At 35.8% G+C, this 12,964-nt stretch overlaps 1 protein-coding gene and 1 long non-coding RNA gene across 4 annotated transcripts in view; one reads left to right on the top strand and one right to left on the bottom strand.

Annotated features, from left to right (window-relative positions):
• Positions 1-4,630, bottom strand: part of LOC136030822 (orexin/Hypocretin receptor type 1-like) — a 165,864-nt gene extending 161,234 nt beyond the window's left edge. The window contains exon 1 of the mRNA XM_065709867.1: positions 4,106-4,630. Coding sequence (XP_065565939.1) covers positions 4,106-4,329 — 224 coding nt within the window. The 5' untranslated portion in view covers positions 4,330-4,630. The remainder of the gene's footprint in view (positions 1-4,105) is intronic.
• A 161-nt stretch (positions 4,631-4,791) lies between these two features.
• LOC136031400 (uncharacterized) overlaps positions 4,792-12,964 on the top strand; it is a 56,234-nt gene continuing 48,061 nt past the window's right edge. For 2 of the 3 annotated variants that reach the window (XR_010618501.1, XR_010618502.1), the window contains exon 1: positions 6,575-6,716. This is a non-coding gene — a long non-coding RNA (uncharacterized LOC136031400). Of the gene's footprint in view, positions 4,896-6,574; positions 6,717-12,964 lie in introns of those variants that run through there. The other variant, XR_010618503.1, reaches the window with a different exon arrangement.

Genomic DNA, 12,964 nt, shown 5'->3' with positions numbered 1-12,964 from the left:
CTGGACTGGTACTACATCTTGTGCGACAAATAAAGCTTCTAGTCGCCACTGTCTTACTGATTGGTTGCTACAATTTCCTAACGTCGATTTTAATGAAAAATGATAGTTTCCAAAATTGATTTATTAAAAGCTGTAGTTTATCCTGAAAAGGGGGGATAAACGCCCTAATATCAAGGATACTTTTATTTTGCTGTGGAAAGCAAACTCTCTTTACGAAAAAAAATAACAGTACAATCGCTAATTACTTCAAAGAGGGTAAAAAGTTAGACAGAAAATAGGTTAATAATTGGGCAGTGTTTTGACCGGATAATTGCGAGCTGTAAAATCTCAAAAAAAGGCTTCACACATGCATCTAGATTCTTAATAAATGTCCTACTTCTGCCAGAAATCCCAAGAAACCATGGGAAAATTAAACATTTCACAAATTTTCGGGAAGGGGGCCCCCGATTTCATTTTAATGTGTTTGTGTTGTTGCATTGGTGATTTCTCTTTTTATTAAATATATATATATATATATATATATATATATATATATATATATATATATATATATATATATATATATATATATATATATATATCAGGGCTGAATCCAGGATTTTTTTTTGGGGGAGGGGGGTGTTTTACAAATGAATTTTTTTCCGGGTCTTTTACAAAAAAAAACTTCAAAAGGTGCATCAGAATTTGTTTATTTTCATTTTTGTTGCGTTTTTACGAATCGGACAATTTTTTTCTTTTTTTTTGGGGGGGGGGTTCAAAATCCCTAGCCGCCCAAACCCCTAAAGAGTTAATTTTAAGAAATACCCAAGAAAAATTAACTCAAAACTTCTCGTTCTCTTAATTATACAAACGACAAAACAACGAGGAATTTTGAGTGCTTTTGTTAAATTTTATTAAATGAATACTTCGGCTCTATATCTAAGAGCTTTCATCAAAATAAATAGATAGAACCTAAAATAGACTCACTAGGAAATATGTGACAACTGAACTAAACCAGAATTATAACAGTCCTAACATTACTACTTGAAGCAAGTTCAGCCGAGGCTGAAAAAGGAAACAAACAGAAACAAGGAAATTCATTAAGATTGAAAAAATAAATAAATCAAGAGCAAGTTTTTAATGCAAGTCTTGTTTTTTGGGAGCTAAACTAAAAGCTTTTTATATTGAGATTCATTTGAATTAACGATTGATTTCGCAATGTAATAAGTTGAACGATTTTTGATTAAATCTGTGTATAATACGTTGAGTGAATATGTTCCTCAATTTCTGTCTAAAAAAGTATTTAGTATTAAACTTAAGTTTAATTTCTATTATCTCTCAGACAATTTGTTTAATACCCAAATTACTACTAATAAGGGTGGTGCTTTTAAAAGTATTGAACTGGTACGATTTCGAAAATATGGCTGCTCAAAGCCGAATCAAAAGAACTAGAATTACTATTAGAACTTAGAGCCTTTATTATCCTATCCTTACATTGTTGTAGACGTTTTCTAAGATTTCGGTGGGTTCTTCCAACACAATAATTGCCGCAGTCACATGGTATTTGATACACACCTCTTTGACGATTAACCGGGATCTTATCTTTTACCAGAGTTGAGGTAACTCATTATTTTCAAATTACTTTTAATTTACATTCTTTTAATTGATTTAACATTTTCATAAAAGAACTAATCAGGTTTTAACTAGCCAGAGATATTGTCTCTCCAGATATTTAATTTTCCAGAAATTGCAAAAAATACGGCGCAAAAATAAACCAACGGAATTAAAGGACGTTTTTAAAACAGATGTAAAAGACAATAATCTCTTCGTTTCTTTGTCTTTGCTACCTCATCGCGTTATACATTGGACAAAAATCGCAACTGAAAGAAGAGTAACCTGTCCTTGTAACCCATTCTGTCATTTGAAACACAATAAATGATGACTTATTCATGCTTAACTTATGAGCTAGCATTTGACACATCGAGAGCTATAAATTTGAGATTGATATCATACAAAATTCATAACGATTGACATCACACCTTAGGAAAAACTATTAATAAAATTTTGACAGGAGACATGCTTCCCAATGGAAGTCTGCCATATGGTTATCTGTAAATTGAATATTTACGATTGAAAAAATAAAAATACTTTCAAACCTGTGTTGTGTTGCAAACCCACAACACGCGTGAACTATTCCGAGCTAACTGTTCCTCAATTTATGGTAAGGAGGCTGTGAGAATAAAGGAAGTTCAAGAACCCAAAGATTACTTGCCTGAGAGGTGATGAGAAGAATCATGATTTGGGCCATTTTCACTCCAATATAGACACCTTTCCAATTTAGGAGGCTCAATTTTTGCTGATGGAGAAGATAGATGACTTCGTGGGATAATGGACTTTTAGACGTCCTTTTGACACAGTAGCACTAGGGCCTCAGTGGTTTGAATTCACAAGAATGTAGGGGTGGGGCAAACCGTATTTTTCAAAATATGGGTTGGCACGTTCCAATGAATATTCAAAAAACGGCATTTTGATTAAAATACAAGGTATTTTCAAATTTAGGGGGGCAAAATTCGGATTTTAGAACGATTATTGAAATTGCACATTTTTATTAATATTATGGTGCTCCTCTGGAGAATAGTCCATTTCGTTTAATATTATCTGAAAAATATATATATTGCTATAGTTTATTTTGCATTTAAAAAAGGACAAAGATCCGTTTTGGATAAGATCAAGTTTTAATCCGTTTTGGGGGACTTTTTCGCGTTGGGGTGGGAGTGGGTCGGGGAGGGGGTTACGTGGGAAGATCTTTTTCAAAGAGGAATTTATCGTGAGCGAAGAGAATTTCCATAAAGGGGGGCGCAGGATTTTCTAGCATTATTAAAAAAAAATGAGAAACTAAATAATTTTATTTCCTCCTGGAAGTAATGAGTAGCATTAAAGCTTAAAACAAACATAAAATATTATGTTTATAAGGGGGTTCTTCTCCTCTACAATACCTTCTCCCTACGCTAAAGTATGTTTAGTAATTTCAACTATTTATTCTACGGCCTTTGCGATTCAGGGGCCATTCTTTAAATTTTGGGATAAAATTCAAGATTTAGAGTAAAGAGCGAGGTATTGACGAGGAGGCAAACCCCCTCATATACGTAATAAAAACACACAAATATAGAAGTTCGTTCTATATTACATCTTATCGAGTATAGATTGGCATCAGAGGAAACTTTTGGGAAAGCTATTCAGTTTAGAAGTGTCAAATACTTGTATATGATACCATAGAGTATGAGAAACTCATAAGAGTATAAATTGGCGCTAGGATCGAAAAGAAGGAGCATCAACATCATTTAGTGTTTGGCGACTTTATTCAACCCAAAGTTGCAGGATATTTCTCATTTCATGAACTAGGAAATCCAGGGCAGGTTAAAGAAAGAAGAATTTTTTCACCTGTAGGTCTATCAATTTAGAGTCAACTAGCCTACTTAATCTGCCGAGATTTTTCCAATCTACTCTAGGAATACTTTTGACGACTTCACTAAAAGAGAGGAAGACTCTTACTAAAAGGAGATTGGAGTGGGCTCATTTACCTGAAATATGTAGCTTACTTAAAATATCATATTTCTAAGTATTTTTCATTTTCAAGATCAAGGCAAGGAGGTGCCCACTTTCCCACCACCTGGTATGCATCTCAGAACGCCACGTGTACTGTACAGTTCCGCCACGCTTGGCAGAGTCGTTCTTACGTTTGACAAACTTTCGTCGCGCTTCGTATACGACACGTGAAAACGTACAATAAGTGATGTCTAAAAGTGAGCACCGCCTCATGGTAAGGGCACTAATTCGCGAAAATGTAGGAGGTTCCAAAGATTTGTTTTTACTTTTAAACGAAGATACAAAAGAAAAAATTTCAACATCTAGGGGGAGGCAACTTTCCTTATGTCGAATGATAATAGCAATAAAATGTATTTCTTTAGTCTATGAGAGGCAATTGCCCTTGTCCTCCCCAGATCGGTACCGTTTTTCCAAGAACAACTTGGAAGAAAACTACTCATCTTAACCCTAGAATCCATAATTTCTAATTTCACTAAAACATGAATATAACCTAATAAAGCTTTGGGATAGGTTGTCTTACCTTCTGAGATGTTTATATCTAACGATTGTAAGAATAACAAGTGTGTTCATAATAACTGACGCCAAGAAAGTTGGAACATACAAAATTAACAAAACAATATTCCTAGGTTCATTATAAGTGTAAATCATGGTATGGTAATCCTGCATGTAATCCTCCAAGTTTCTAGATTCGTTTACAAAATGCACGTGAAGTTCATCATGTATGTGAAACACGTCACCCGCCATTTCAGCTGCACTCTCCACTCAAGTCGGACGACACTTTACACTAAATTCTTTGTATTTGATCTGTTTGCGTTCCCTGGAAATTTATTTTCTATCCCAGAGTTCTTAGAAGACTGACAGGAAAAATGTATCTTCAGGGATACGAAGGTTAAAGAGACATGTTCGGACTATGCCCTGTTGTTAACACAAGTCCGGTAACTGTTTATGGACGAGATAGCTAACCATACAAAATTTGGCGAATTTTGTTACCACAACGGGTTGACAATTTACATTAAGAACAAGTTTCAAAATAATTCAAGCTGTGAACAAGTACTGAGATGATACCACTCATCTGAAAAGCCGTAGTTTTTCAGCTGTTAAATTATACATTGCTACTTACTAAGTCTAATTAAAATTCAAGCTTCCATTACGGACCTAGATCACGCAGCCCGGTAAGACGATAATTTAATTTACGGGTATGGCTGTGAATAATGGCAATTTCTTTGTGATACTTTAAGGCGCCTAGTCCGAATGTTTTTAAAGATATGGATTATTTGCTTCTTGTCTTCAGCTGGCATAAACTATAAGAAGTAAGATTTTAAAATAAAAATTTAGCTTTTCCTTTTTGCCTTTCGTCATGCATAGCCGTTTTGTCTCAGAACGTGTTAGAACCAAAAACTGCTAAATGCACACTTGAAAGAGTGCAAAGATTTTGCTTAAAATTACGGCTCGAAATTTTACTACAATGCCTTAACTTTGTCAAATTCCACATTTTTTTTTCTTTCCTTTTTTTTGTAAGAGAAACACAAAATTTCTTTCATTTAATTGCATGCTGAAAAGTGTGCTTTATTTTCATTGGTTTGTATCTGTGACCGGTTTTTAAGCTAATAACGTCATTCTTATTTCTGGAGAGACAAATAATCCCACCTTTTAAAAGCTTATTGCTTTTAAAGCTGGGTCTAATTTTAAGCGAGTAAAAAGAAAGAAAAGTTCAGTCCCAACTGATTGGTTCTCCTGTGGGAAATTTCAATCCATTAAACCAGGAAAAGGTTTTTGAGTCACAAGATGTTGTACAAGTATGCAATTCCTTTGTGAATTTCTTAATTTCCTGTCAATATCTATTTCTATAGGGTTATCTCGAAACCTCCTAAGGCCCTCATTAATAAGACACTAAGTGAAAAAAAAAGTATGATGAAGCAAAAAACTTGATGAGTTGAAAGCTAAGACACACCATATCAGTAGCACTTTTGTTTTTGTATTTGTTTCTTTCGTCAGCTCTAATTTTTTATCAGCTCTATATGCTGACTATGCTGGCTATATTCAAAACGAAAAAGTGAAATTGAATTGCGCAAGCGAATTATGTATTATTATCATTTATTGGAAAGCCCATCATACAAAGAAAGGAAAGGAAGAAGCAATAAACGAAAAAAAGAAACGTGATCAGTTGAAAGATAAGACACACCATATCAGTAGTACTTTTAAAATCACATGCGAAAATTCTTAATGTATAAAAGGGAGCTATACACTTTTTTTATTTTTACTAGCTCTAACTAAAAACTAATCCCACAAGAAAAAGAACATGACTATATTTACTCTTTGATTGTAAAATGATTTGTTTTTTAACAATCTCAGTTATCAGTAGTCTTACCGCCAGACACATACCTAGAGTGGGACTCGTGCTGACCCCTCCCCCCTGGAGGACTATATTTTTAGAATTTTTTCTATAAAGATTGCTTTTTAGGTGAAAATACTGATTTTTAAACCAATTCATTTTAATTTGGGTCGGTTTTAAAAGATTATTGTTACATATTTTATAAAGAGGGTGGTTTCACTTTCTTTCTTTTTATTTGTGTCTTATTGCCGGGTCTTTGCAGTCCCGTATCGCCTCATTTAAATAGATTAATGGTGATATGTAGCTTTGGGTTATCCTTTTTTTTAATCGTTTGATTTTTTTTCTGTCCTCTTCCCCTGTTTTGGGGCTATTCAACTGGGTAAGTGTCTATTTTCATCTTTTTTGTAGTATGTATATATTGTTAGTAAACAAAAGTGAACTCAAGGCAAGTACCTGAGCAGAGACAAAGTTATAAAAACGAAAACATTATCGTTAAGATGTTAGCAAGATATTTTTTTGCAATATTACATAAACATATTGGCTTATTAGAATTGTAATAAGTAAAACTAAATGAATATAAATTATTATTGATTAAATGTTAAAAACCATTCCTTTCCAAATTTCTAATAAATAAATCTTTATCGAGTTTTAGCCGATTCGACGCACGTCATTAAACCGCAGAAAAGTACCTGGCTGGAAAAATGTGGTTTTTTGGGAAAGTATAAAAAGTAAAGTTCCTTTACTAGCCTTGGCGCTTGTTTTCTTAAGTCATTTGTCGTCTAAAAAGGATATAGCATAAGTAAGTGTGATTTAGGTTTTGTTAGGCGTTTTTATAAGTGTTATAACATGAAAAAAACTTCGTTTTCTTAAAGAGTTAAAGAGGCTGCGTCCCAAAGTCGAACCTTAAAACGTACAGGAATTAGGAGAGGCAGTTGGGGGGCTGCCGCCCCCCAAACCCCCCGCTTTTAAAGACTCTTTTGTACAGGTTTTTTTGTGGGGGGGACTTCATTGTTACTAATTACTAGTTTCGGCGCAATGGTTCTCCTGTCCTCTTGTGTTTAACATTTTTCGAAGTTATTCCATTATTCGTTAATTTCAATTTTTTGTTAATTAAAAGAGGGCCTTTCCGAAGCCAAAAGCGGGGAGATAGGGGGGCGGCAGGCCCCCCACAACAAAAGACCTGTACAAAAGAGTCTTTTAAAGCGGGGTGTTTGGGGGGCGGCAGCCCCTCAACTGCCTCTCCTAATTCCTGTACGTTTTAAGGTTCGACTTTGGGACGCAGCCTCTTTAACTCTTTAAGAAAACGAAGTTTTTTTCATATTATTTCTGTACGTTTTTCTACAATCCATGGTGGATGTAATTTAATAATTCCTGTACTCCTCGTACAGGAATTAGGAGAGGAAGTTGGGTGGCTGCCGCCCCCCCAACCCCCCCCCCCGCTTTTAAATCATTGTATAAAGTAGAAAAAAAATAGATAAAATGACCGAAATGTTTCTTTTGCTCATAAGAAGCTAATATTCTGTTATCTCTCAAATGATAAGCAGTCCAGGTCTTTAACTCTTTAAGAAAACGAAGTTTTTTTCATATTTTGTGAAAAAAAAACCGCCCGATAGGGAACTTGAACCCTTGACCCGAAGATTAAAAGTCTCACGCTCTACCGACTGAGCTAACCAACTGCATGTGTGTAAATATAACTTTTAAATAACTTCTAAAAATTCGAAATTAACATGGGCTCTTATGGAGAAATGGGTTAATTAAGTGGCTAATGCGTGGTTTCTGGAAAACAGGGAAGGAGTTATCGGATCGAGCTGAAATTTCGCGGATAAGCTCCTGGGCCCTAGGGGACCTTAACTTGTGAATTTCCGCCCGATCGGACAACGTTAAAGGGGGGCTGGGGTTGGTGGGTCGAAACTTTCGGCCAGATTTTCCCCATGAAGGAAAAGTCGGAGGGGGGATGAAATTTGGCAGGTTTCTTAGTTGGAGCTCGGGCTACGTAATGCATCCTTCCCCGTCCCTCTGCGACTACTGGAACCGAAGATCGCTTAACATTGTCGTGATTCGCCTCTTTATAGAGGCACGAGTGTGCCTCCTTGATCGGTTGTCTCGTGCTTGCCCTACATTTTCAGTTAATACAGTAGTTGAAAGAGAACCTTGGATTTCCTTAGTTTGAACTCGGTCAGGACCAGCGCATACTAGTCTAAGCATTTGGGATCGACTGTGGTGTTGCAGCTATCTATGCCTGCGGCTGCTAGCACTGGGTGTTTCGAACCCGGCGGGATCGCCTTAACAAGCGTTGAGGACCCCCGAAAAGAATTCACGCCAGGCAGTTGACCGTTGGGCTAGTACAGTCTTCAGTAACAGCGAACCGAGTGACCTAAGAGCATTACAGAATTGTGAATACTCCTGTAGGATAATTTCCGATTCTTGTAACTAATAGGATACTTATTATCTAAGCCGGCGTGCAGGAATTCATTGGAGGATGCTTTGACACTGAAGAAATGACCGAGCTATATTGAAATACAAATTATGGAGAAATCTGATATATCGGCACAACGGTGCCGAAAACGAATCTGTATATTTGAGTCAAATTATCCTATAAAGAAAAATAAAACGGATAAACATCCCTTCGCTTTTCCATTTGCTTCCATCAAAGATGAACAAACAAACAGAATAAACATAGCTGTTTACACAGTTTTTCGATACAATCATTATTTCCTGGAAAACATGTGACAAGTTTTCTTAATAGAGAGTCTTTTTTGATTATCTTTCGACATTTAAAGCGAAGGGGTTGCACTTCAGAATTTCAGCCTAAATTTCCTACTATACTTTATCCACGCCCACTATACAAAGGAAGAAATTAAATACACCATGCACACTTTATACACGTCCTTATTCATTATTTAAATGAAAGTAAGGAGCAACATTAAAACTTAAACCGAACAGAAATTACTCCGTATATGAAAGGGGCTTTTCCTCCTCAGCGCCTCGCTCTTTACGCTAAAGTTTGACTCTTTCTCTTAACTCTATTTTTAAAACAGTAAGAAACTTTAGCGTAACGAGCGGGACGTTGAGGAGGAAAAACTCCTTTCATATACGGAGTAATTTCTGTTCGTTTTAAGTTTTAATGTTGCTCCTTACTTTCATTTAAACAATTTTTCTATATTTAATTTCTGGGTGTTTTTGAATTAATACATGTTTTGATCTTGGCTCTCCGTACATAAATAATTAAAACAAAATTTGCATATTCACTAATTGCAATTAATCGAAAGATTTTGAGAAAAAAGGAGCGAGGGAGGAGGCCTAGTTGCCCTCCAAGTTTTTGATTACTTAAAAAAGCAAATAGAACTTTTAATTTTTTACAAACGTTTTAATTGGTAAAAAATATACGCAACTTACGAATTAACTTACGTAACGACCTTCTTTATTCGTATGTTTTTATTGTGTATATGATGGGGTTCGACCCTCGTCGATACCTCGCTCTTTACACTAAAGCTTAGATTGTGTCCCAATTCCTTGAGAACGACCTCTGAATCACAAAGACTGTAAAATAAATAGTTGAAATTACTAAAAATACGTTGGCGTAAAGAGTGAGGTATAACGAGGAGGTAAACCCCTCATATGCGTAATAATTTTTGTTCGTTTTAAGTTTTAATGCTGCTCCTTACTTTCAGTAGAAAAAACTTTTCATATTTATTTTTTCATTGCTTTTTCAAATAATGCTAGAAAATCCTGCACCCCTTCTTTTAAGTTCTCTTCCCCCATGAGAAATTTCTCCATGGAAATATCCTCCCACGTAACCCCCCCCCCCTCAACTCTCCCCCCTAAACCAAAAAATCCCCCTGAAAACACCTGTACACTTCCCAGTAACCATTACTAAATGTAAACACAGGTCAAAGTTTGTAACTTGCAGCCCCTCCCACTGGGACTGCGGGGGAGTAAGTCGTCCCTAAAGACGTAGTTATTTGGTTTTTCGACTATGGTGAATAAAATGGCTATCTCAGAATTTCGATCCGGTAACTTTTGGGAAAAAATGAGCGTGGGAGGGGGCCTAGGTGCCTTCCAATTTTTTGGTCACTTAAAAAGGGCACTAGAACTTTTAATTTCCGTTAGAATGAACCCTCTCGCGACATTCTAGGACCGCTCAGTCGATAAGATCAACCCTGAGAAAAAAACAACAACGAACAAACAAAAAAACAAACAAATAAACACGCATCCGTGATCTTTTCTCGTCACCCCCTTAAAAATAAATGCCTATACCCAATCAGTAGCCGGTGCTTCAGCTCTGTAACAGTATAATATATTTGACACAAAAAACCCGCAGGGCCATGGCAAAAAAAAACACACAAAAAAGAATCAATCAAACAAAACGATTAAAAGAAAAAACACGAACATAAACATAATCATCATAGAACACCCCTCCCGATGGGTCATACCCAAAAATAAACCGTACTAGATTCCTAATACTAATAAAACATCCATTCCCCAACGATTAATACTTGTTCCTTCTTTCTTAGTGTTGTTCTTAAGGAGGGGTATTATAGGTGAGAAGGAAATGGGAGGGGGTATTCCTCTTCACCCACCCTTAGATATTATTCGATAGTGAGGCACAAGCTTAAATACCCGTTCTTTGATACAATGCTGGGAGCAGTTTGATATTAAGAAAAATGCTTACATACAAGGCCGTATCCAGGGGGAGGGGGGGTTACCGGGTTTGAACCCACCTCCCGAAATGTTTGTCTGACTCGTAAAAGAGTATCAAAACTATGTATATAAATAATTACTACGTTTTGTAATTTTTTTAATGCATATCCCTTGAACAAATCCCCCCTCCTTAACACAAGCATGGATACGACCTTGCCTACATGCAATCCTCAGCATCATAATATTTGGTTCCTCGTTCTTAGCCTCTTTCACGAAACCTTACTTAGCAAGGCTAGTCACAAACACTTCTTATATTCTAAGTTACGCTAGAAGACGTCTTTTTATTTTTCCCAGGCGTTTCTTATTTGAGAAAAGACATTCTGAGCTTTGATAATCCAAGATATGTTTCTAATTGACAGCTTACCTACTTTTGTCAGTCTTTTTTTCTTCGTATCCAATGCTTGTCAGTCAGGGTCTCAGACAAAAAACGAACCATCAGGACATATTCCAAATTGGAGGTACCACTTCACTTTTGACGGATGTCTAAACGGTGTCAAAACTTATTATATTACAAGGATTCTTATTACCCTGAGACACATTGTATTTAAGCCAATTTTTTTAATAATTTTTTTTAATAATTTTTTTTTAATAATTTCAAAAATGACTGAATAAAAGCATTGAAGTAAAATAATCAACATCACACTTATCATGTTCGGCAATTTTTTCTTGTAGTATTTGACAAAAACAGCTCCGAAGCAGCGATGAATTCAGGCAGGAAGTGTTAAGGGGGCTGGTTGCAGTTTTCAGCAAAATTCATACAAAACAAAGGTCATCAAAATGCTAAGTAATGAATCACTTGAACAAAAACCATTGAATTCTATCCCTCCCCAGTCCCCACACTTTCAACCTTCAGAATTGACTTTTGCCAAAAACATCCTTAAGCTTTCATGATCAAACAGTTCGTGGTAACGAACTGTAGTAAGGAGCGACCCGGCTCAATAGTAACTGAAACTCTAAAAATGGAATTTTGACACCAATAGTTAAATTAAAAGAATCGTATTTTAATGCTGATTTTAAATATATAAGTTTCATTAAGATCAGTTACACCCATCAAAAGTTACGGGCCTGATAAAATTTGCCTCATTTTGGAAAATAGGGGGAAACACCCTAAAAGTCATACAATCTTAACGAAAATCACACCATCAGATTCAGCGTATCACAGAACCTAATTACACAAGTTTTAAGCTCCTATCTACAAAAATGTGGAATTTCACATTTTTTGTCAGAAGACAAATCACGGATGCGTGTTTATTTGTTGTTTTCTTGTTTTGTTTTTTCAGGGGTGATCGTATCGACTGTGTGGTCCTAGAATGTTGCGCGAGGGCTCATTCTAACGGAAATTATAAGTTCTAGTGCCCTTTTTAAGTGACCAAAAAATTGGAAGGCACCTAGGCCCCCTCCCACGCTCATTTTTTCCCAAAAATCATCGGATCAAAATTCTGAGGTAGCCATTTCATTCACCATAGTCAAAAAACCTAGTAACTATGTCTTTAGGGACGACTTACTCCCTCGCAGTCCCCGTGGGAGGGGCTGCAAGTTACAAACTTTGACCTGTGTTTACATATAGTAATGGTTATTGGGAAGTGTACAGACGTTTTCAGGGGCTTTTTTTTGGTTTAGGGGAGAGAATTGAGGGGGGTTACGTGGGAGGATATTTCCATGGATAAAATTATCATGGGGGAAGAGAATTCAATGAAGGGGGCGCAGGATTTTCTAGCATTATTTGAAAAAAAAAACAATGAAAAAATAAATATGAAAAGGTTTTTCTATTGAAAGTAAGGAGCAGCATTAAAACTTAAAACGAACAAAAATTATTACGCATATGAGTAGTTTACCTCCTCGTTATACCTCACTCTTTACGCTAAAGTATTTTTAGTAATTTCAACTATTCATTCGACGGCCTTTGTGATTCAGAGGTCATTCTTAAGGAATTGGGACAAAATTTAAGCTTTACTGTAAAGAGCGAGGTATCAACAAGGGTTGAACCCTCTCATATACGCAATAAAAACATACGAATATAGAAGTTCGTTACGTAAGTTTATTCGTAAGTTACGTATATTTTTTACCAATGAAAACGTTTGTAAAAAATTAAAAGTTCTAGTTGCTTTTTTAAGTAATCAAAAAATTGGAGGGCAACTAGGCCTCCTCCCTCGCTCCTTTTTCTCAAAATCTTCCGATTAATTGCAATTAATTAATACGCAAATTTCGTTTTAATTATTTATGTGCGGAGAGCCAAGATCAAAACATGCATTAATTCAAAAACGTCCAGAAATTAAATAAAAAAAACAAGTTTTTTTAAATGAAAGTAAGGAGCAACATTAAAACTTAAAACGAACAGAAATTACT

This window comes from Artemia franciscana, chromosome 9 (assembly GCF_032884065.1).
Source record: "Artemia franciscana chromosome 9, ASM3288406v1, whole genome shotgun sequence".
NCBI lineage: Eukaryota > Metazoa > Arthropoda > Branchiopoda > Anostraca > Artemiidae > Artemia > Artemia franciscana.
This window is presented reverse-complemented; position numbering and strand designations above follow the sequence as displayed.